Raw genomic sequence first — 25,033 nt, forward strand, 5'->3', positions numbered from 1 at the left:
GTCCCCAAAACGGCAGTGATCACCCCATTTTGACTGTTCCGAGTTCCTGCATATGCCGTTTGGCCTCAAGAACGCTGCGCAGACATTCCAGTGCCTCATGGACTCAGTGCTACTGGATCTGCCTTTCATCTTAGTCTATCTAGATGACATCCTCATCACCAGCACCTCCAAAGCAGAACACCTGTCTCACCTCCGGACGCTCTTTTCAAGCGGCTCAGCCAGCACGGGCTGATCGTCAACCCAGCAGAGGGCCAGTTTGGGCTGTCCACCATCGATTTCTTCGGACACCGAGTCACCAAAGATGGACGCCATTGTGAACTTCCCGCGACCGCTCACAGTCAAGTCCCTGTAGGAGTTCCTCGACATGGTGAACTTTTACCATGGCGTTATCCCCCAAGCTGCTCAACTCATGCAATCCCCGTATGAGGCCCTGAAAGGCAAGACCACCTAACACAGTGGACTGGCAGAGAGGGACAAAGCATTTGTGGATGTTAAGACTGCTCTGGTTGATGCTACAATGCTGGCGCACCCATCACCCAAGGCTCCAATCCAATCACCATTACCATGGACACTTCAGACTATGTAGGCGGTGCAATGGGTGAACAATGCATCAGAGCAACATGTCATCTCAGTTGGTTTATGTCAGGTGTACAAAAGCTGACTATTCACTGGATCCAGGAAATGTTTTACCTGTCAAACTGCAATGAATGTTTATCCTTTAACGTCACCAACATATTTAGACATTAACGTTTGAATATTTCTCACTGTTCAGTTTTAGTACAATGTGTTGTTTTAGTGCTGTGAGAGTTATTAACTGAACACATTTAACAAACAAGGCCGGATACGTGTACTTTTTGTTTTAAACGTTTATTTCAGTGGTCACAAAAGTTAACTGGCACTTCTTAAGCTATGTCAAATGCTTTGTTCAAACTCTTAATTTGTAGTGCAAATGTTACTAACAATTATTAACGCTTGAAAACTGTCGTTTCCTTTCAAGTTTTGACACAGGGGAGAAGGAAGGTTGTTGTTTTTTTTCATCTGCAGCTAATGGTAAGTCAACTTTGCTTCAAAATGATTTCAAACTGCGCCCCAAAAAAAAAGTTTCAGACCATAAAATTGAGTGTTAGTCGGAAAAAGGAACGTTAAATAAAGCAGCATCACAAGAATCAACAAATGAGGTTGAAACCGAGGTTTAAAGTCAGACTGCGAGTATCTGTGACAGGTAAAGAGTTTTTAACTTCTCTCCAGTGATCTGGATCCTTACTGAAACAAATCGACTATGTGCATAACTGTAGTCCACTGACTTCCTGTTTCTACTGCAGCGGTCATACCAGTTTCCTGTTTGTTGACGTGTGCTATTAACAATGGCATATTTTTCGTGATGCCTGCAAGATTTACCATGGATAAATGTCAATGTCAATGCCACAATACCGTCCATCCGCTCATCCTCATAATTGTGGGCGTAACTTGATATGTACAACTTGAAACTTTTCACCCGTTTGCTGGTAGGTGCAGGTGAACGTTTGTCGACAGTTCTGTGCATGTAGTTGACATTTATCCATGGTAAATCTTGCAGGCATCATGAAAAATATGCCATCGTCAATAGCACACGCCAACAAACAGGAAACTGGTATGACCGCTGCAGTAGAAACCAGAAGTCAGTGGACTACATTATGCACAGAGCCGATTGGTTTCTACGCTCACGTCACACAGAAGTCTCAGCATCTAGGACCCATAACGAAAGAGCTGCAGAAAACCTGTCATGTCTACACATTAAATGATAAATAAAAAAATTGTGCAGTCACCAAACCTGAGTTTATACTCTTGTTACACCACCATGTGCGGTCTGTGATCTACTGGTACTGAACTCCCATCCAGAAGTGGGTACATGGTGTAAAACATCCTTTTTCCATCTTTGTGTAATTATTCACCATGGTCAGTCTGTAAATACAGTAAAGCTAGACTGTGCATCAGGACTGAATACATGAATTTCACCCCCACTGCAGAAGAGCAAGTAAAGAAAAAAGTGCACTCTGTAAAACACCCTCGCTCAAGAGCTAGCTTGATCAGCTAAGTGGAATGGTTTAAGTGAGGCTATATAGCAGGTCTAACAAATCTTTCAAATGTAAAAACAACCTATATAAACCCCTGTTAAACATGTGCTGCTTCTTCATATCCATGTCTAGATAGTTCAGACCCTGCTCCACAAGATATGTGGACAACAACAGGCCATCAGGCACTTAGACAAACAAAAGGACCTAGAAGAAACTAAATGGACCGCCTGATGTGGGTAGCTAATTCAACTTACTTAGCCCCCACACGACCGACACACGGTTCTTTGGTCTGGAATGAGGTGAACCAAGGACAAAACAGTGACATCAGGGATCTAACGGCTCATAAATTGCTTAAATCACCTTCCATCATATAACCCCATGTCAACGAAGGGGAAGTGTACCCAGCAGAGGAGTCAACTTCCCTGGATCAGATGCATCCTGTAGTGTCTCTCGTCTGCTTGTCTGATTCGTAGGTCTTATCTGAAGTAGGTCAGTTCTTGAAGGCTCCACAGCGGCTGGCTCGACAGATGAAGTCTTTGAGCATGTTACCATCTACCTCCCAGAAGGCGGTGGTCTGGGTCACCTCAGTCAGGTGGTTCACACAGAACTTGAAACAGAACTCTTCCAGGTCCTGAAAAATACAATTGAGCAAACAAGCAGCAGGTTGTAACATGAGAAAATAAAAATGAAAACAGCTTCCGTCTTACAAGAAGAATTTGGGTCATTTTCAGTCCTGATCACGGCTATGCTAACTTCCCCCATATTGACTTTTTTTTGACCCCCCCCCCTTTTTTTCCCTCCCCATTTATACCTGGCCAATTACACCACTCTCCGCGCTGTCCCGGTCGCTGCTCCAATTTAAGCTTGTCACCCACTATATCTAGTTTTACATTTTGTACATATCCCTCCATAGCATAGTGAAGTCCTTTTTGATGGCTTCTAGACGAAATCAGGTCCTTCTGTCTCCAAAAGTTATGTAAAGCCTCTTGGGATATAGTTTTGACACAGATAGCTGCGATTGTAACTCTAGTCAGCCCGGGTAGCTTGTCTGCGTTAGCAACAGTAACTAAGAGGGGCGGGGCTTAGCGATAGGTTCCTTGTGTCTGTAGGGATGCCCGACCAAGCCGGAGGTAACATGGGGATTCGAACCAGTGATCCCCGTGTTGGTAGGCAACGGAATAGACCGCCATGCTAACTGGACGCCCCACCATATTGACCTTTTAGTTACAAACAGCAAACACATGCCCTGGCAATCATGGGATTCCACAAACTGATTAAAGATGCATCAATACCAATACTGGTATCAGATATCGGGCCAATACCAGGCTAAAATGAAGCATCAAATCAGAGATTATACCTAAGATTCAAACCTGATTTAAAAGCCATTAGTAAAATGTCATAAATAAAGGCAAAATGGATTCATTTACTGCATTTTGCTAAATGGAAGCCTGTATTTCTTCAATGGTAGAGAAAAACTGATTCTGTTATTTTGCCCATTGACCCCAAAGTCAAGTCAAGTCAGTTTTATTTGTATAGCCCAATATCCCAAATTACAAATTTGCCTCAAGGGGCTTTACAGCAACACAACATCCTGTCCTTAAACAATCAAAAGTAACTGTCTAAATACTGTTCACCAAAATCAATGGATCGGAACTTGCTAGCGGCAGTACCAAAGTGATATGGGTGCATCCCTAATGCAGAGTAAATGGCTTGCATCATCTCAGTTTACTGTAAATTTAGACTGATAGGGGTCGCTTACCTCTGCCTCATAACGTACAGCTGCAGACAGCAGGGAGAAGGCATTTTCTACAGTGATGCCCCGCTTTATGATGTGCTGACACAAACGTTTCAGGCGGTTCTCGCAGTACGAAGTAGCCAGGTCCAGCAGCCCTGAGACAGCACATGCAGAGATGATATGGCACTGTTAGGGACCAGCGATTTTAAATATGGACATTTTCACTTGTAGAGCACACAGGTTAAGGCATGTGTGTGAATCTGACTGATAGCATCCTCGGGAGGCAGCGCCACGTTGTCTGTGTAGAGGAACTCCAGGAAGGAGCGGTACACTGCGTAGGAGAACTGGTCTATCTCGATAACTTCTTTCATGTCTTCAGTCCAGTGAGACTGGAACATGGATCTGAAGTGTTCACACCTGAGCAGGAATGGGTCCACAGGACAGATACAGTGGTCAGTAAGGCCTTGTTCAGACTGCTAGCCCAAATCTCTTTTTTTTTTTTTTTTTTTGGCATATCCAAACTGATTTTAGAAAGTCTGGACAGCAAAAAAACACACAGTGCAATTTTTGCAAATTGGATTTAAACCACATTTGGAGTTTGTTTGAAATGCGCTTCCAATCTGATTTCTACAGATGCGTCTCAGTTTGGATGCTTTGGCCACCCAAATTGGATTTCAAACTGTCTTTTGCATCACTCGCAGCATGACACTCAATGACGACATCAAATCCAGAGTGACGGAAGTGGCGCCTGCCATGACTGCAGCACGGAACATGGCAATACTATACCAGCCTCCTCCATCGCCGAGTTTGTCTGGTGTGACAGAGGAGTTCTGCACTGCAACTTGACAGCGCGATTGTTTGGAGGGTGAGATTGATGGAGCTCCATTTCTCATGTTTCCGTGTTGGTAAACTGCATCACCAGCATATGTAGTTACTCACCTATGTCATTACCACAGCAACCTATGCAGATAGGTTGGTGATGTCTGGACACACAAACCCGATTTGATCACTTGCAAATAACAGTGCGTCTTAAAGATCTGACTTGAGAAACAAATCCGATTTGCCTGCAGTCTGAACAAAGCCTAATATGCTGTGTATGACTTTTTTATTTTTTCCTATCATAAAATTGACTGATGATTTGTCATTGAGATTACAAACCTGATCTTTAAAATCGCTTTGTGGACATAGATGTATTTCCCGTCCACGCAGAACTTGAGGTCGGCTGTCTCCGGGTTGTCAAACTCTTTTTTCAAAGACTGGGCTACGGTCAAGAAGTCTTCATGCTCTGAGGAAGAACAAACAGGAGCACACGCACGCACGCATACACACACACAACCAACCAACCTTGCATCAGGTTCAACAGGCCAGGCTTTAGCAGAACCAAAGCAAGGAACCACTACATCTCCTACCTGTGCAGAGCAGCCGCCACATGACGGAGGGAGTGGAGAAGCATGCGAAGACGTCGTCGGTGCAGGTGAAGTGCGTCAGGTGGGGCAGCACGATGGACTGGCCCCTGCATTGGCCCCACATATACACTTGACCACTCTGGGTCTTCGCCGCTGATGTGTGTGTAGAGTGACAGGCGGCAATCTCAACAACTCTGTCAAAGGATCCAAAGGTGAGAGGTCAGTCAGCCTGAGCATGCATGAGAACCAGTGAGCAGAAGTGGATTTTATGCATGTGCCCACATTCACCTCTCCTTCTCGCTCATGACCTGCACCGGGCTGAGCTGGTTGCTCTTGTTGCCAGTGCCCAGCTGTCCATACGTGTTGGCTCCCCATGCGTACAGCAAGCCTTCGTCTGTTAGAGCCAGGGAGTGGGCATAACCAGAGACAATCTGCAAGAACACAAAATTCACCTTAGATTTATTAACTGTGTCTTTATTTGGAAAGGGATATGAGATCGTTTCTTCACACATCTTGTGCACACAAACTCATTGGTGTGAACTCACTTTGGCTGCTGGAATAGACAAAATAACCCTTTAACACACAAACATTTAAAATTCATATGAATATGGGGTCTTCCTTTTTTTTTTTTTTCTGCCAAGTAGCACCAGGTAACTTTGTGGATTTCAGCGACATCTTACATCACGATTGCAAAAATCCGAGGGAATTTTTCTTCTCATAGTGAAGCACATTTATTTATGAGCTATAGCTCAAAAAGCTCTTGTGGATGTCAAAGAAGTTAGTTCATCTAGATACAACAGTTATTGACAGATACGTTTCATCACTCAACTAAGTAACATCTTCAATTTAAACTGACTGCAGGTATCCCCACCCTTATAAACAATACAGTTGCATAAACGACCGAAACCAACAACCAGTTTCATATGCAAATATGGGTGTGACCATTAAGTAGAGTTTCAATGGCCATGTGCACTATTCACAGAGGATTGGGGAATAGTTGCAATCACGCACATGAATCACACACATGAAGAGAGACGTAACATCATATGAGACCATCATTTCATCCCCTTCCATAATGAATCATATCTGTCATAGTCATGTGTGCTGTAAAGCAATCCCTGTATTTCCGAGGAGGTCTGGTGCCCGGTGGCAGACATAATGCATAGCGAACTGATCTGAACAGCGAGTGTCATTCTCCCAAAGCCATCACACAGTATGGATTTAACGATAAATTGTTACGGCAAATGTTAAAGCAAAAAGGCTACCTGGTGCTGTTTTAATGTCCACTGGACCAGAGCAGTTTCTCACCTGCTGGACACACAAACCCTGCAGGGCCACCAAGCGACAGGGAGTCAGCTGATTCCCATTGTTACCCAGTCCAAGTTGTCCGTTCCCATTATAGCCCCAACCGTAAACCTGGGAAAGACCACCAGATTGATTTTAATTTTTATTTAGATTTCTTTTAGCCTAAATCGACTACTTTTGCAAGAGTCCATAATTTTTTTTATCATAAAACAAATACAGATTAAGATGACACGCCCACAAATGTTACATGATGAAAATATTCTTTTACAGATTAAAAATGCATATTATAATAATGTAAGAGAAATCATCCATCCTATAATTATCCTCCATATAGGTTTGCAGATTACCTTCAGATAAGATGCTAACTGATTCTGCTCACCTAGTCCTATACGAGAAGGATGTTTTGCTGGTTCTGCACATTTACACAGTTTGTTGTCACAGCGGGGTTTTTTTTGTAGTATTTACTAAATTTCTATTCTTCACTGATCGAAAGGTTCATCACTCGATCTTGGTCTGTGATTGTGCTGAATATTATGGAACAAGACAAGTGTATTTTCTTTTTCCAATTACATCCTTCACCAATAGCCAACCCAGACACATATGTCATTCCACAACGGGAGTGTCAAATGGATGCCTCAGTATTATCCTAGCAGCTCCGTTTCTCACTACCTGTAATCTCTCTATCCTCCATTGCTGCTCCTTCTCCAGACAGCTCAACAGTACTGTACATATCACAGAAAGTTGAATCAGTTCATCTGGACACAACGTTTATTGAAAGAAACGTTTCATCACTCATCTAAGTGACTTCTTCAGGTACAACTGACTGCAGGTATCCCCACCCTTATAAACAATACAGTGGAATAATGACTGAAACCAACAATCAGTTTCATATGCAGATTGCGGTGACCATTAACTAGAGTTACAATGGCCATGTGTACTATTCACAGAGGATTGGGGAATAGTTGCAATCACAGCATTGTAAGATGGTGACATATGTACTCTTAGTCCCCCCTCGGTTCAGGGATGGTTGTTCCCTCTACATATAGATGGCCTGTTTGACTCCCCATTCAAACCAGCGTTCCTCCCTATCAAGGATGTGCACATCCACATCCTTGAAAGAGTGGCCACTGGCCTGTAGATGGGTGTAGACTGTGGAGTCCTGGCCTGACGTGTTGTCTCTCCTGTGTTGTGCCATCCTCTTGGCCAGCATGTTTGGTTTCCCTGATGTACAAGTCGAGGCAATCCTCCTGGCGCTTAACAGCGTACACTATATTGCTCTGTTTGTGCCAGAGGACCCAATCCTTGGGGTGGGCCAATTTCTGGTGTTTTGGGGTTTGAAAGCCAACTGAGATGCGGTGTTTGGAAAATACACGTCTAAACTGTTCCAAAACTCCCGCCACATACAGAATCACCACCGGTTTACGCTTATGCAGCTGTTGAGGTGGGGGGCTAAGAGTATATCTGTCACCATCTTACAATGCTGTGATTGCAACTATTCTCCAATCCTCTGTGAATAGTACACATGGCCATTGAAACTAGTTAATGCTCACAGCAATTTGCACATGAAACTGGTCGTTGGTTTCGGTCGTTATGACACTGTATTGTTTATAAGGGTGGGGATACCTGCAGTCACTGAGACTGAAAAGGTCACTTAGATGAGTGATGAAACGTTTCTCTCAATAAATGTTGTGTCCAGATGAACTGATTCAACTTTGTGATTTTCTTACCTGGATTATTTAGCATGCATAAAGACAAGTACTGTACATATTACCAAACACATTGAAATGGCCAACCCGGTAGATATCTGGCTATCACACTGCTCACGTTTGAACGTAATTTGGAGACATGAGCTCAGCTTTAATGTTTTGAAATGAGTCGGGTGACACTTTTCCACTGGCCCCGATACAAAAGAAGGACACCTACCTCTCCGTTGTCCACCACTGCCAAAGAGGAGGTCTGGCCACAGACAATACTGACCACCATCTTGTTCTGCAGGCAGTTGGATACTCGCCGGGGTGTGGGCTGGTTTGCCGTGGAGCCTGAGCCCACCTGACCACAATTATTGTAGCCCCATGCGTACACCTGACCGTTGGAGAGAGAGAGAGAATTGAATTGCTACTCTTAATAAGAGGGTAATTTTCTGTTGGCCTCAGATATTGAAATTATGGCCATGTTATTCAACAGCTCCTCTATAATGGATTTCAAAACAATTTCCTTTTTGTTTGTGGGGAATAATAAGGGAAGCCACAGGCTACCCAGGCCACCTCTCTCATGAACACTCAACAGCATGGTGCAATGACGGACACTTTTATATGGACATATAATTTTTAGTATAATTTTATAATTACATAATATATGATAGATAAATGTATATATTTTAGTATATAATAAAATATATAAGCATAAATTATAATATCAGTATATTGTATAACAAGCAATATAATATATAAGCACAATAAGTTATTAATTATTCAGCTATAACAAAACTATAGTAGTGACATACCTGTTGTGCATACATACTTACCTCCAGTATTCTATTTATTATTCCATTTATTTCTTTTGTTATTTGTTTTTCTTTTGTGAGTGATATATGCAAGTACTAAAAGCTGCTATAAACCGGGGTCAAATTGCTCGTATGCATAAGCACATTGGCCAATAAAGTTGATTCTGAAGCTCAGTGCACTGGGGCATAAAGCCGACAGCCTGGAAAAGCCGTTTGAAGCACAATAGCGCCTTTTATAGCCCGGCTTAGTTTTCCAGAATTCCAGTATGCGGGGCTAAACCAGTGTTGTGATTGGGCTCATGCCTCTCTAACAGTCTGTGTGAATAAAACGTTGCTGCATAGAAAAGAAACAGGGCAACATGCAAAGCTGGATCACCTGCGTGGGTTAGGAAGATTTGAACTGGGTCTCCGGGACGGGGCGTTTCTAACTGTTCAAGGGTCAGAAACAACAAGTAAAGTCTGCGTTTCTTTGAATCTGCCCTCGGGTTTCCTCTCCAGATGCTCACCTCTCCTGTGTCGGTCAGGGCCATGGAGTGATGAGAGCCGCACGCTACCACCGTCACTTTCTTGTTGAGCAGGTTGGCTGACACCAGAACCGGAGACACGCCCTGGTTGGTGGTCCCGTTTCCCAGCTGGCTGTAGCCGTTATGGCCCCAGGCGAACAGCTCGCCCTCTGAAATGCGAGATGATTGTCTGTTTTAAAGCCACTCTACGCATGCAAAACACAGCAGCCGTCACACAGGGGACGAGGAGAAGGAAAGATTCTGTTTCAGTTTCTTTATGGTCATGTTTCTAATAAAACAACAGACAAACAGAAAACGGGCAATGAGCAGAGAGGAGTAAAAAAAAAAATGCCGTACCAGCGTCGCTTTCACAAACTGTATAAATTATGCACAAGTACAATGAAAATCATTAGTATATTCGCAATTACTGATTTCATATTATTCATTGCTTGGCAGTTTTTTGCTATCAAACACAAATATGCCATAAACCAAATCCCAGCATTTACAGTACACCACATTCTGGTCTTAGATCTTCCTCTGCAGCTAAAGCGCTCCCACAGGATCCCAGAGCCGTCTGGCGGGCTAGCATGACCACTGAGATCATACAGACCTTTTGTGGTTCTTGTAAAATCAACTTGTAGTGATCACAAGCAGGCTATTAACAGTTAATATGATCATCGCTTCACTCTGAAACATAAACCCTAAGCCATTTTATTTCTACTCACATTTACATGTAAATATGAGGGACCCATAAAGGTGCTTTGTATACTTTGTGTGCTTTGTCTTAATCCTAACCCCTTTAGTTCAGTGATGTCCATCCAACCATCAATTATCTGTATCTGCTTAATGCAATTCAGGGTCATGGGGGCCTGGAGTCTATCACAGCATTCATTTAGTGGAAGACAGGAAGAAACCTAGGAGTCTCCATATCCATCGCCAGTCAGTCATTGCTACGCCAGTCCAACAGAGCGCCCACATACAGTCACTCACATACCATTCACTCCTATGGACAATTTAGAGACTCAATCTCGCCTAAAGTACGTGTTTTTGCACTGTGTGAGGAAACCTACAAAAACGAGAGAAGAACACGTAAGCTCCACACAGATGGATTGGAAGTGAACCCAGGACTCGTCCATGTGAGGTGACTATGCTGATCACTAAACCACTACTAACTTTTTCAATGATGTAAATGACAAAAAACTAATAAATGAATAAAACAATCAAAAGTAGATGTTTTCAAATAGAAATGTAGTGAATACACAGCACATCTGTCAATGCTCACAGTGTTGGCTGTGGTTGCCAACATTTGCTGAGGGTTGCAACTGTCAGCTGGGTTAGTCCTTTTAAGTGTTGGGACATCAAGCTACAGCAAAAGCAATTCAGCTTGCCTGCCTCCAGTGTTTCAAATGCAGAACTCTGGGCAGAGGTAAGGCTGTCAGTCATTTACTTTGTTTCAACCAGTATCGATCAGCAGCCCAAGATGATATTCATTCATTTTCCAAGCCGCTAGTCCTAATTAGGGTCACCGAGTTCTGGAGCCTGTCCCAGCGCTCATTGGACAGAAGGCAGGAAAACACCCTGGTCAAATCGCCAGTCCATCACAGGGCAGACACTGCCAGACACATATTCACACCTAGGTGCAATTTGGTATCCTGGCTTACATGTCTTTAGACTGTGGGAGGAAACCCACACAGACACGGGAAGAACATGCAAACTTGACATGGAAAGGACTCTTACTGGCCAGCCAGGACCTTCTTGCTGTGAGGCGACAGAGCTAACCACTGCACTAACCAGTGATGATATTACACCTTCAGGAAAGCTGAAGTATTACACCAAAACTTTAAAAATACAAATTTTAGTCAAGGGTACTTCCTTGGTCTTAGCTGCACAAAACAAAGCTGCCAAAACTGAATGGATCCCCTCAGATGAGCCATTACCTTCAGTAGCCAGCAGGACGTGGGGTCCGCTGCCATAGCTCAGGCTGACCACCTTCCTGCTTCTCAGGAAGTCCAGCTTCTTGGGTGCTATGGTGCTCAGACTGTCTCCTGTTCCCAGACAGCTACTGCAGTTTAATCCAAACACATACACCTGTGGGTTACATAGAGGGAGGAGAGGGGTGTGCGTAAGTGATGATCAGGTCAAAGCTCTGGGACAATTTACATAAAGACATTCCATACATAGTCAATAATATCAATGGGGAGAACCAATAGCAAGTGTTGTCAGACAGAAATCCTTCCTTCTCAAAGTGGTAAAGAAACTGAAGCACTGATAACCAAAGTTGACCTCCAGTGACAAACCTCATGGCCTTCCTTCTCAAAGCTACCCAGGCAGCTTCACTGATTAATCTCACCTCATCATCGCTGGTGATGTAGATGACCTCACTGGCAGATGTTCCAAACACACAGGCTTTCCGTATGGATGAGAGCTCTTGTGGGCTCATTAGGCTGAAGAGGGGCCATTTAGTCACATCCGCCATTTTGCTCTTGTTGAGTCCGTGATGAAGGCAGAGGGTTGGAGTTAGATACCTTGAATCAAAGGTAGGGCATGAAAGTGGAGCGTGAGAAGGCAGATCAAATTTGGCAAAACCGCCAATGCCGCCACAGCTTTGGACAACAGACGCGAAGATGAAAAATACATTCACCGAGCACAAGAGTACACAGAAAATTAGTGATCATCAAATGCTTCCGCCTTCCTATGTTTGCATTCATTCAATCATTGTAATGACTCGAGCAAAAAACAGCAGCACGGTTAGAGAAAAAAAAAGTGTTTTAGTTGGACCTCAGCTGCTTGTAAAGATGGTAACGTTTATGGGTTGACGGCGTCTTCGAATAGGATGGGTCTCGATATACTGAAATTGTCAAGGCTGGGTGTTTCTGCTTATGTCATCTTGACTTAAAGTTTGTAATATCTTGTGATTGACGAAGCCGGGCTCCCTTAAAAAAGGCTTTTTCTCAGATCAAAACGTCCATCACAACAACACCAGCAGCTAAATGACGATATTGGGAAAGAACTAGGCTTAATGGCTCACACATCACGTCAAACTGAATGCACCAGCGTTCAACTCTAACTTGATCTGCTTTACAGAGATTACAGCCAGGTTCTCTAATAGGGAGCATTTCCAAAGGCTTTGGGGTTAACTCTCAATCCCACTGATTTGTCTAAACCAGTGGTTCTCAATCAGGTCCTCGGGTGCCACCAGTACCATCGGTTTTCTATTCTACCGGGCAGTTCATCACATTCGCCTATTGCTCCAGTTATTCAGCCGCCAATCAGGGAGGTTCTACACCCGGGACAACAGGTGTAAAACCTGGCAGGTGGCCTCCGAGGACCTGGCTGAGAATCACGGAATAAACTCATCCAACATAAACACCGAGCCCATTTTCCGCCTCGATAAAATAACACTGCCGAAAATATGTCAAAAATCGGGTTAAATCGATGGTTTCTGTTTCAAGGCAAGCGAAAAGCTCAGCTTGGTTTATCTCTGATGTCCAAGAGACGCCAGTTTACGTTGTTTTACCTTCCGAGTCATTTCAGCTGCTGCTCGAGAGTTAGCGTTAGCTTGTTAGCCGAGCTGACAGGGGAAACCGCAAGGCGTTCAGTATTACACACCGACGACCTACTAAGATTAGAAACACCTTTATAAATCATTTTAACCGGCCAACTTTAACAACTGTTAGGAAAACACGACTCGGCGAGTCAGTACAGCGCAACAATACCGGGGTGTATTGATAAAGACGTCCGCTCGTGTGAAGTCGTGGATACGGTAATTAGCTGGTTCGCGGGAGGGAGATGGGACCGGCTAACGCTGACGACTCTCGACAGAAGAAAACAAGAAATCTCCACATTTCCAGAAGCTACCGAAGAAAGATGTTTTTATATTCACCCACCTCTTTCAACTGTCTGTCTATGTTGCTGTCAAATATAATCGACGCTGACGAACTTTCAACATTTTGCGCTGGCGGGCTGTTTTTTTTTCTTTTTTGTTTGTTTGTTTGTTTGTTTTGGCTCGGATCTCGCGTCTGTTTGCGGAAGTGAAAAAGGGGGAGAATCACGTGATCAAAAGCCCAGAGTAGTCGAACCCAGAAACAGTCCGATGAGAACGTATGATTGGGGGGGTTTACCTGGTATTTCTCCATCGATTTAATTCATTCGCGTATTTATGGGGATTTTTCTTTTAAACATGTTCAATGCAACGATATTTTACAAAGAGTTGCGAAACAATATTACGACACAAATGAACACGCAATAAGATCAAATAAAACCACAAAAGGAGGACGCTATTAATCTCAATAAGGGTATTTTATTTCTTACTTGTACGCATTCTGGTTTTAGTTTTTCCCCAGTTTTTTTTAAATCGTCTTTCTGATGACGTCGATCAAAAGCTGTCCTCTGCAACAAACGTAGGCTACTATACACAAATTCAACCCTATTAACATGGCTTGTAATTCGCACCACTTTCACGTTTTATTGCATCGTGTATTTCTCTATAAACTTTTTATCATCTCTTATTCTTCACTTCATATTATCTTTGCTTCTTCGTTTATACTTGTTTTAAACTCATTGCCTGATTGTATCTTTATGTATTTATTGTAGTGCAGGTTGGACTGCATTTTTGTACGAACCGCGCGATATAAAAGCGTGTAATGATTAATCCATCACACAACGGGGAAGCGTGTCCCTGTTTCCCGCCACCTCCTCCTCTATGAGCTCTTGCGAGCCACCGGCGCTCTCGGTTTAACTTTCTGTCCGTTGCACTTTTTGTTGTTGACCGGACTCGTCATAGTTAACAAGTGAAGAAATCCGTTATTTTCCAGCGGGCATCTGCAGGAAGATCCCGCATCGTCGATGGAGGAGACAGAGGGAACTTCTTCTTATCAGAATCTGGGTCAGACTGAGGAAAATGTTCCACTGACCGTTGTGTCTCCGTTTTATTTGGTCAGCACGTTTTTGGCTCCGTCTCGCCGAGTTCACTAACACCTGGCAAAACGAGGGTCGGGTTAATCATCAGCCGGAAGTCGCATGTGTCAAACGCTTATTTGGGAAGAGAACAGAGTCGCTGTTTTTCCCAAGGGAACTTCACACGTGGCCGCCAGTTCGAAGCAGATATACACAAATACGTTCGGTTACAAACATGTTACACTAATAAATACTTATTATAATTAGCAAACGGGCTGAGTTTTTGTTCTCAATCAAACATTGTCCATAGACAGCCTTCCAAATTAACCCGTAGTTCAAATATTACAGTTAAAAAGTACCATGTACCTTCCAACGCAATGAAATACATGGCCCTGGCTCTCTCAGCCCTTAAACTATAGGTAAGGAAATAATGGGGAGGAGGCAGTAAATAAGAAATCAGAAATCCCACAAAATAGTAAGTCACTGATGTAAGGCACCTACTGCTCATTATTCTGACCATCTGGGGGTAAAAGCTGTGTTTGAGGCGGCTGGTTGGAGCTCTGATGCTCTGTAAGCGTTGTCCTGAGGGAAGGAGGACAGACCATGTGCTGGGTGGATGGTGCCCCCCACCACACATACACAGGGCCTTTCTTCTTCAACGGGTGGTGTACATGACCTGAAGCTGTGGCAGTGCTGTTGTCTGAAGCCGTTTTTTACCACTCTTCTTTCTCAGTTGTTTGTGGTCCTGTTAAGTCAGGTTGCCAAAATCACACCAGTGTGCTTCCAGTAAGGATGCTCTCTCTCTGGTAGGCTGACAGAAATTGACCAGGGTTTTTGTGGACGTTCTGAAATTTCCAAGACATAATGTCCACAAAAACCCTGGTCAATTTCTAAAGTAGTCACTGAAAGTTTGTTCAGGTATTATGAAATGAACTAACAAATGGCATCAAGTTGTCCTTGGTTGCTCACAACAGCAGGCAGAGAGGGGAGACACTTTGGACAGCCCACCAGTCTATCACAAGACCCCCAATACACAATCACATCCACACCAATAGCAATTCAGTCTTGAAATCATTTTACAGACATGACTTCAGACTATCGGGGAGAACCGGAGTGACCAGAAACACACAAAATCCCATTGAGAAAGAGCTCAGACTGAACCCAGAAGCAGCCATGTGAGACACAATAGGTGTAATGGGTAAGAATTTTGCCTCCCACCTTTTTCATGTGTGTTGTACTTTTGAGTTATTCTAGTTTGATGTCTAAAAAGGCTTAAATGTCAAGTTTACAATGTAAAGATTTGCGTAAAAAAAACAAAACAGAAACCCCCACATTATTCCCTACTAATTAGATGCATTAAGGTCCTACCTACCCAGAGTTCAATGAAGTGGTTGTAAAAAAAAAAAAAAAAAAGCCATGTTGTGGTTCAAAAAACAAACAACACAATTGTAGTTCATACACACATGGCTCTCTCTTGTTGACACGTCTATATCATTTTTATGAATCACAACACTTGCAGCAGGGAGGATCCAACGGCTAAACAGCAAGTTTATTTTGGTTAGGATCAGTAACACAGATCATGTCCTGAGGGCGAGATGAGAGGAAATGATGTCATAGTCCCCTGATTGAAAGAATATGGCAATGATGGGTTTGTGGTGTGCGATGGTAATGGGTGGTAAAAATGGCATGTTACAATGGATTACAATGTTCAGTTAACATGGGAGAAGAACTATTACTCTCAACAGCAGCAGAGAGCAGCACTGACCATTCCCATGGCAAGCTCTAGTGGCGAGGCGACCACAGACGACGCCTTTCCCCCCACTGCAAGACTTCTCTAACTGCTCATAGCATTTTAGTGTCCTTAATGTGTCCTTTAAGAGAAAACCTATTTCTTCAGAAATGAACAAACAAAAGGCACAATGAATTTCAACTCATTCTCGTCTTTAATATGCACAAGAGTTGAGAGCATCAATGAGCCACCTTAAAGAGAAGAATTCAATCTAAATTTTATAAAAAGATATAAACAATCAGAGGCCAAAACGCTGTCTGTTGCTTTTCTTCTATTATCTTATTCAAAACAACTTTTCATTAGCAAGTAAAAATCTTGCAACAAACATAAGCTTGTATCAGTTTCCAATACAAGGCAACGAAATTGTAAATCTTTAAAGTGGCTCGGTCTAAGTCAGCTAGTTCATGACTGTACACCCCTCCCCTCTATAGTTTTGTTCATCAGTAACAAACAGCTAGTCCCAAAAACAAGCCTGGGCTGCTCAGAGCACACCCCCACCCACTATTCTAAACCCCAGTGTTACCCCCCCCCCCACTCCCACCCGACCCCCTCTCAGTAGTTAGCAGCCAAACAGAGGATCATAAAGTCTTCAAGACGGGGGCTTGGGTCAGAGTTTTACACCTCCAGCCCAAACCCCAGAGACCAACTGGGACCTGGGACGGTACATTTAAAAGAGCCCGTCACCACAGCTAGGAGAAGAAAAAAACAAAAAAACAAAATGAAGAAGCCTGATCCAATCTGACATATCACAAGTCTTATGCATAAAAAACAAACAAACGATAAGACAAAGAAATATTGCTTTAAACAACTAAAACCACCCCTACCCAACCATCTGACATCAAGGTTTTCGTTCTGCAGAGTCCATCCAATGACAGTCAGCTGCAGCAGCTTTATACAGGCTTTATGTAAATATATTCATATATATTCAAGAGACGGCAAAGAGAGATACACATCACATTTGTTTGTTTTTGTACAATTTTATCAGATTGGTGTTGACGTGTGACCTCTGCATCAAAAGTAGCAAGGTACTGTAGAGTTCAGAGGACCTGCGCTCCCCCGGCTTCAGTGAGTATCGGTCCCTTTCTGCAGGCAGAGAGCACCAGTTTACCTCCCGGACACGTGCATAAGACTGAGGGAAAGGTTTAAAGAGAAAACCGAAAACACGGAAGCTCCACAGCCTCCATCAAGAGGAAGCTAAAACTCAGGTCGTCAAATATAAAATATATATATTTCAAAGGGAAAAATACTTAATCGAAAACAAAACGATAACATCTTCCAAGATCAATGATTCAGGTGGGTTTTAGCTCAACTTTCTTTTTTATATATATATTTGACTCCCCTTTCAGCTGTGTTTCACATTACAGGAGAGTTCCAAGCACAAGATCCCCTCCTACAGGAAGTGACCAAGCTTGCACTGCAAAAGAAGAAGTCCTGTGGAGTGGGTGGGGGTTGGGGGGGATGGGGTGAGGCTTCTTCTGACATATTCCGCTAAAGTCTCTGTGCTGCCACCCAGATGTGCTTCCTCCCATCACAGGTTGTCACATCCGTCAAACAGAATTTTTACTCTGTAAATTACGGTAGCAAAAAACAAAACAAAACAAAAAATCAGTTGTACGTGTTGAAAAACAAAATGGCATTTTTTTCTTCACATTTAGGTGATTTTCCTTTTTGAAACACAAACATCATTCCGCATGATAATTTGACGAGAGTTCACATGAAATAGTGACGCCTTTGAGTCAGAGGTCCTTTCAGTCAGTCTGCCACGGATTCCTCTCTTTGCCGTAGAGCCCTTTCACCCCGCCACCAATCCCATGATCCTCCTGGGAGGGCGGTGGGCGACCGTGGTAATTCATGGCTTAGCTCTGGGATTAACTCTTTAAACTGGGTGTGAGAGGGTTACTGGGGTGCCAGGCCATCAGGTATCTACGTGACAAAGTGTTTGTGAGTGTGTATTAATGTGTGTATGTGCGTGCACGTGTGGGTGACTTAACACCAGAGGACATCCTGGGGGAGGGAAAGCACAGAAAATAAACCACAAACAGCAGTGTTACGTCCCCGTGATATGATGGCTTCTAACAGAAGTATGCACACAAACTCTAGGTGCCAAAGTGTTCGTGAAATGTACGTGTGTGTGTATGTGTGCACGTCATGTTCTGGAAATGTGCTTGCTTTTTGTCGATGTGAAAAGTGACCCTTTTGGCAATTCAAAATTTGCCACGAAGGCTTTCTTTCCTTCCAGGTTTTTAACTTTGAGTGATATTTAGAAGAACTGGCAAAGAATGCCGGCTGTCCTCCTTTTGCAGGTCAGGAGGACTGCAATGACGTTGGACAAATGACCACGACTCCTTTGTAGGGTCGCCATCTTTTGTGAAGGATGGCCATTTCAAATGAGGAAGAAAAAAACAAACAAACCAAAAAACCCAGAACTCCTCAAATTTCAGAGATGGGAGGGGCAAATCCTTCAATAGTGAGTTTCCATGTTGAAATGATGCTAAGGAAATCCTTCGGTACCAGGTTGCCAGGTTGGAGGAGAGATGGATGAGTGTCTGGGGTGATCACGGAGTACCCGTGCAGCTGGAAACAAGGAAATCCTGGCTATTAGAAATTGAACTCCTTGGTTTGCATGTTGGAAGCTGGATCAAAGTTGAAGGTCCCCCCTTGAGTGGCTTCAGGGATCAAGCTTGGATCTTCATCGATCTGTGGAGGAAAATAGAGACATAAAATCAGGGTGAAAGGAGCGAGCTAAAAATTCCCCTCTAAAATCTAAAACATGAGGAAGGTTCGCTTACGTCATCCCCTGAAAAGTATTGGTCAATAATCTCATAAGCGAGTTTGTAGATATCTTCATTCTCATGCTGCTGCAGGTTTTCAATCTTCTCCAGACCTGAGAAGAATCAGAAAGGAATAACTCAATGAGACGATGAAAAACAATTTGGGGGAAGTGCCCATCGTCCATCGCCCATCGTCATTAATAGAAAAACATGACCAACAAGCTTGTTCCGTGACTTTGATTTCATATTGGTTAATCCGATGGGATTCTTAGAGCACAAACATGCTGTTTTAACAGGCCGTGAAATATTTGCACTTGAAAAAAACAAAATCAAAACGACACCGAACAACTGAGAACGCACTCAAATATTTTCAATTCATTTTTTCCTGGGAAAGTCTGACCTGACAGTAACCATTAAAATGAGCATCTACAGAAGTCTCCATGATTTGGGTATTCATGGACTAGCTGTAATCTTAAACATGCCAGCGATAAAAATAAGCAAAAAGGATATTTGTTTGTAAGTTAATGTTCAGGACTGAAGCTTTAAGTGTCATTAGATAACAGTAACAAGAGCAGATATGGAGACTGTCTGAAGGGCTCTGAACCAAACCATGTTCCAAATTGTACCATGTAAAGTATGGTGTTAAACTGGGTAAAAATTGAGGAAAAAGAGGGGAAGGTATCAAATCAAGTTCCAGTTATCAAGTAAATTACAGTACAAACAGCAAGAGAAAAAAAAACACAGTTACAGAGACTAAAGGTCAAGTCAAACATTCACTCTGATCCGGCAAAACAAATGACATCCCATGAGAATCGACTTCGGCCTGTACACCGACCTCCACATTCCTCTATGATCTCAGTGATGGTGCTGGCTTCTTCTCCAGCCATGATGAGGACGTTCTTCAGGCCGTCCAGAACCACCTGAACCACTTGGGAGTCCTTCACTGACAGCAGGTTACAGAACGGAGGGATCACATTCTGCTCCACTAGGCTCTCCACCTACACAAACCAACACATCCACACAACATTCATACTTGATTACAGCATGCATACACCGTTAAAAAATGAGGGAGATATCCGTGATGTTCAGCCACACAGATCAAGTTCATAAACCACACAAGACAACATCGTACATCTGAATCTATGATGAATACCAGTCGCCATTTGGGTGACAGATAACACCAACTCCTCCAAGATATAATATGGACCAAAGAACATACACACCGAAGAAATATCAAACATGCCTTGCATATGCCAGATGAGTCACTGTACAGTCTCACAGGAATTTGTAACGTTTTTACAAGTTTGAATATTCAATATTAATAATAATAAAATATATTTTTACTTATTTACATTTTCCCTAATTTGGTTAATATGCACGGGGCTGCATAATTATGGCTTCAATAGAAATTAGAGAGACACAAAACCCCTAAATTTGCGGTGATGCGCAATAAAATGTACTACCCTAGTAAAAAATACAGGTTCAGATTTTTGAGGTTCAGCGTTTCACTGTCCTTTACATACATGTTACCCCCAGCCCACTGAAACAATGTGGCAGGAAACAAGCACCAGATTGCATCTGCCCCAGTGTTAGTCCGAATCCAGCTCACCTGGTCTTTCCTCCCACTGATGGTGAGATTGCTGATGGCCCACGCCGCCTCCTTCTGGGTGCCAAAGTCGCCCTGCGGAGAGACAGGCTGTCACTGATCTGTACCAGGGGGAGCAGGTCTTTTCTACCAAGGCTGACAGCAGATGTGAACCAGCTTTCCCTTTCAGTTTCAAAACCAGTATCAAGTGCTATGGTGGTTTACAAACTAGGCAACATACAATGTGTAATGGCAGAGGAAAATTGTGGATTAATAGTTAGCACCACATCCCATTTTCATATGGAACAGATGGGATGCCTGTAGCATCTGACATGAACCACAAGTGAACTAGCGAATAGGCTTGTGTCGACTGGCAATCGCTTATCGATGGCAGAAGGGATGATTGACGATTGGTTTTTCCTACGCTGACATTAAGGCGATTTTAACTAACTTACGACCAGCAGTAAGCTGTTATAAAAATAATCTCTAGAATCTGCACCCTACTGTGCATTTAAAGATATTTCTGGTGGCGCCGCATGTCTGCCCGCTGAGCCCCGTCAAATCACCACGAGTGAATTTTAAATCCTTAATTACAAACCGGTTTGCAGTTTCTTTTCCGTGGATCTGACACCCTGCATCTCCGTTCTCCATATGCCTGCTCACCAAAATTTTGCTCTGCACTCAATAAGAGTAGTTAAGGTCATGGATATGATTTGGATTGTGATATTAAAGAAAAGATAATGTTAAATGGAACATGATAATGCTGTGATATTGTCACACTGAGTACAGACACACAGAGTTTTTAAAAGGGAGTCATTGTTTGAATAGAGGAGACATTGCAATTAGTTTTTTTTCTTCCAATGTTTAAATTATTTTTTTATCCCCCCCGCCCCTTTTCTCCCAATTGTACTTGGCCAATTACCCCACTCTTCCGAGCCGTCCCAGTCCCTGCTCCACCCCTTCTGCCGATCCAGGGAGGGCTACAGACTACCACATGCCTCCTCCAATACATGTGGAGTTGCCAGCCATTTCTTTTCACCTGACAGTGAGGCGTTTCACCAGGGGGATGTAGTGCGTGGGAGGATCACGCTATTCCCCTCAGTTCCCCCTCCCTGCTGAACAGGTGCCCTGACCAACCAGAGGAGGTGCTAGTGCAGCGACCAGGACACATACCCACACCCGGCTTCCCACCTGCAGACACGGCCAATTGTGTCTGTAGGGATGCCTGACCAAGCTGGAGGTAACATGGGGATTCGAACTTGCGATTCCCGTGTTGGTAGGCAACAGAATAGACCGCTACGCTACCCGGATGCCCCATGTTTAAATATTTTAAATAAAATGTTCACTCTTTTATACATGTTTATTCACGTAACTGTACTGACAGTTTTGCAGCCCGGGAGGGATGGTGAACCCGCACATGTGAAAATAAGATAGTGGTCTGCATGTCCTTCACTGCTACACATCTTTTACATAGCTTGCAGATAAGCTGTGTAATATCCTAACGCTGAGTTCACACTACACAATTCTAGCCCCGATGTTCCACTCCCCAAGAGTTTTTGGAGACTGCCATCAAAAGCCCCAGATCGGAGGCAAATTAGCCTTGGCTCGGCGCTCGCAAATCGGCATTCGATCGCTATGTGTCAACCGTTAAAAGACGCGAGCCAAGAGACTTGCTGATGCATTGCAGATGCATCCCAGATATCTAGCAGGCTAAATATCTGGACCAGTCAGGGAGTCTAAATCCTGTAGTGTGAAACTTGTTGTGCTGGCAATGAGGGTGGTGACGAGCTACAGCCCATGATCAGAATGAAAGCCACTGAAAAGCTTTGGATAATAGTTAATCAGCCTTGTTTACATGATCAGTATTTGATTTACTCCCCTCCCCCCTTTTCTCCCCAATTGTACCTGGCCAATTACCCCACTCTTTCTAGCCATCCCGGTCACTGCTTCATCCCCTCTGCTGAGCCGGGGAGGGCTGCAGACTACCACACACCTCCTCCGATACATGTGGAGTCGCCAGCCGCTTCTTTTCACCTGATAGTGAGGAGTTTCACCCGGGGGATGTAGCATGTGGGAGGATCACACTATTCCCCTCAGTTCTCCCTCCCTGCTGAACAGGCGCCCCGACCAACCAGAGGGGGCGCTAGTGCAGCGACCAGACCACATACCAACATCCGGCTTCCCTCCCGCAGACACGGCCAATTGTGTCTGTAGGGACGCCTGACCAAGCTGGAGGTAACAAGGGGATTCGAACCGAAGATCCCTGTGTTGGTAGGCAACGGAATAGACTGCTACGCTACCCGGATGCCCTACTTTTTTTTAATATAGGTGCATTGTTGTTTATTTTTCAAAATTTTCCATAGTGAAATTGCTACACTGTTGCTTTTTTGATTGTCACACAAGTTTGCATTTATTTTTAATGTTTACTGTTACCTTTTCAATAAATGTTTGCAATGTTTCCCATGTCACTTCTTACGTGTTTTTTGTGACAAAACATAGTTTGGAGAACAGATAGACTCATCGGTGATTCCTCCTAATGAAAGATCTTGTAGTGTGTGACCCCTGTCACCCACCGATCAGTCATGTAGTGCAAAAACCACAACTTCAAGATTCCCCGATTAAAAGACAGCAAGTTGTGTAGTGTGCACAACGTTGACGACTTTGAAAGTCGTGTAGTGTGAACTTGGCATTAGGCTCACATTTGACATCTGGGTAAAACCTATAATATTCCCAAATACGAGAAGTTATGTTTTTCTTTGACATTGGCATTTCACTGGCGCGCTGTGACGTAACTCCCCCCACCCCCTTCTACTCCTGCCGCCTACTGGAGATTGGACGTACCCACAATTGGACGATATGAAAATGCAAATGATTGCCCAACCCTACTACAGAATATCTGATCTGACAGATGATAACAGATTATGACATAAAATTCACTTGCTGGCATACACTTTGACATAAGGCCAAACTGACACCTGTCAGTCTGGACTTCTAAGGTGACTGGTCAGTATGGAAAATTCATTAGCTGTCATTCAGCTTGTACAAACTTGTGTATCAACCCCACCTTGTAGCTCTACTACTCTTATCCACCTGTGAGAATATATACAAGGACCAGAGAAATGCAAACCAAGAAAGGAACACTAGTTGAAGGAAATATATTTCCTTTTTTCTCTCACTCCGACACATAAATACCTACACACCTTGGCCAGTTGGTGGATGATCATGGGGATTAGTCCAGCATCAATCACAGCTTGGACCTGCTGCTGGTTACCAGCTGTAATGTTGGACAGGAACCAGACAGCCTCCTGCACAAAAAACAAAAACAGTCAGCTGTGGTCAAAACTAGACACTGCAGAAAATCTATCCAATTAGATGAACACATGCATTGATAAGTGCCCTTGGACATAAGTGCCCTTGAATAATAAACTCAGAAATTTTAATTTTGTTGCTATATGGATTAAGAATCATAACTACATATCACAGTATACAGATGGAGATACTGATTTGAATGTTCAAATGTAGTTAACATTCATAAAGATCCACACTGCAATTTGTTTGTTTGCTAAGTTATTAGCTTGCTGGCACTAGCTACTTTCCCCTATTGACCTGGTGATGAGTTAGGCTTGCTATGTCCTCTCACCTTATACATATCAGTGGTGTCCTCAAGATACAATTAAGATACTTTAAATTGTAATAAAATCTAGTTTTAGGGACCCCATTACGTATGTGAGCTGACGTCGACCACTGTTCAAAGTGACTGGCCATAGGGAGCTGAACCAAGTTTTGTTCTAAACATTTTAAATTATTTCAAGTTAAGTTTCTATTAAAAGTCTACCCCAGCCTCAATTCATGCAAATTAATTAAGAAAACAGATCATCAGCAATGGGGATGATATTAATACTGGAGTCTACCATTTTGCTTTTTGCTCACATCCTGATTTATTTTTACAGTATTTGAATCAATGGGTGAATAAAAATTTCTAGGATAAAGCTGTCGGGCCCTAGAATCAAAGGCCAAAACTGCTTGAACCCATGAGAGTAATCAGCTTGTGAGGATAGTTAAGCCAACTGTGCAGACATTGCTAATTTGTTCATTTGAGTCAATGTCGATTACGATACTTTTTTTGATGGGCAACCTTTTTGCACATAAATAAAGAGTGTGTGGTCCTTGGGTTCTGTGGTCTCTCAGATTGTGGGGGTATTAGAGTGACTGCATTACCTTGTTAATCTTTTCCTTGGGGTGTGTGAGCAGGTTAGGGAAATGTGAAAGGACATCACAGTTGAGCACAACCTGCGTCTGTTCATCTGTCCCTGTCACAATGTTTCCAACTGCCCTCAGAGCAGCGGTCTACAGGGTGGCAAAGAAAAAGAAAAAAAGACAAAACCACAAAGGGAAACTATAAATCAATCAATACTTTCAAATCTATTTGAATGGGCGGGGGGAGGTTGAAAGGTGAGAGGGGTGAAAATGAACTCCCCAAACTTTA

General features: G+C 43.3%; 2 protein-coding genes across 5 annotated transcripts in view; both read right to left on the minus strand.

The window, feature by feature from the left end:
- Positions 1-1,372: 1,372 nt before the first annotated feature.
- LOC130120717 (RCC1 and BTB domain-containing protein 1-like) lies at positions 1,373-13,528 on the minus strand. Of its 3 annotated transcripts, none has more exons than XM_056289414.1 (12): positions 13,394-13,528; positions 11,857-12,031; positions 11,444-11,594; positions 9,510-9,676; positions 8,424-8,582; positions 6,504-6,611; positions 5,484-5,626; positions 5,199-5,389; positions 4,948-5,074; positions 4,055-4,206; positions 3,814-3,944; positions 1,373-2,685 (listed from the first exon to the last, which is right to left on the minus strand). In XM_056289414.1, the coding sequence occupies exons 2-12, from the start codon at positions 11,980-11,982 to the stop codon at positions 2,545-2,547; spliced, it is 1,596 nt and encodes a 531-aa protein (XP_056145389.1). In that variant the 5' UTR covers positions 11,983-12,031; positions 13,394-13,528; the 3' UTR covers positions 1,373-2,544. The 3 variants fall into 3 exon arrangements, with proteins under 3 accessions (XP_056145389.1, XP_056145391.1, XP_056145392.1); XM_056289416.1 differs by lacking the exon at positions 13,394-13,528 and adding an exon at positions 13,024-13,243; XM_056289417.1 differs by lacking the exon at positions 6,504-6,611.
- A 3,215-nt stretch (positions 13,529-16,743) lies between these two features.
- The window catches only part of kpna3 (karyopherin alpha 3 (importin alpha 4)), a 34,833-nt gene continuing 26,543 nt past the window's right edge, over positions 16,744-25,033 (minus strand). The window contains exons 12-17 of one of the 2 annotated variants that reach the window (XM_056289100.1): positions 24,766-24,894; positions 23,748-23,852; positions 20,572-20,643; positions 19,798-19,960; positions 18,981-19,075; positions 16,744-18,888 (exon numbers count right to left, since the gene is read on the minus strand). In XM_056289100.1, coding sequence (XP_056145075.1) covers positions 18,790-18,888; positions 18,981-19,075; positions 19,798-19,960; positions 20,572-20,643; positions 23,748-23,852; positions 24,766-24,894 — 663 coding nt within the window. In that variant the 3' untranslated portion in view covers positions 16,744-18,789. Of the gene's footprint in view, positions 18,889-18,980; positions 19,076-19,797; positions 19,995-20,571; positions 20,644-23,747; positions 23,853-24,765; positions 24,895-25,033 lie in introns of those variants that run through there. The other variant, XR_008810983.1, reaches the window with a different exon arrangement.

Source organism: Lampris incognitus, chromosome 11, assembly GCF_029633865.1.
Source record: "Lampris incognitus isolate fLamInc1 chromosome 11, fLamInc1.hap2, whole genome shotgun sequence".
NCBI classification, from domain to species: Eukaryota; Metazoa; Chordata; class Actinopteri; order Lampriformes; family Lampridae; genus Lampris; species Lampris incognitus.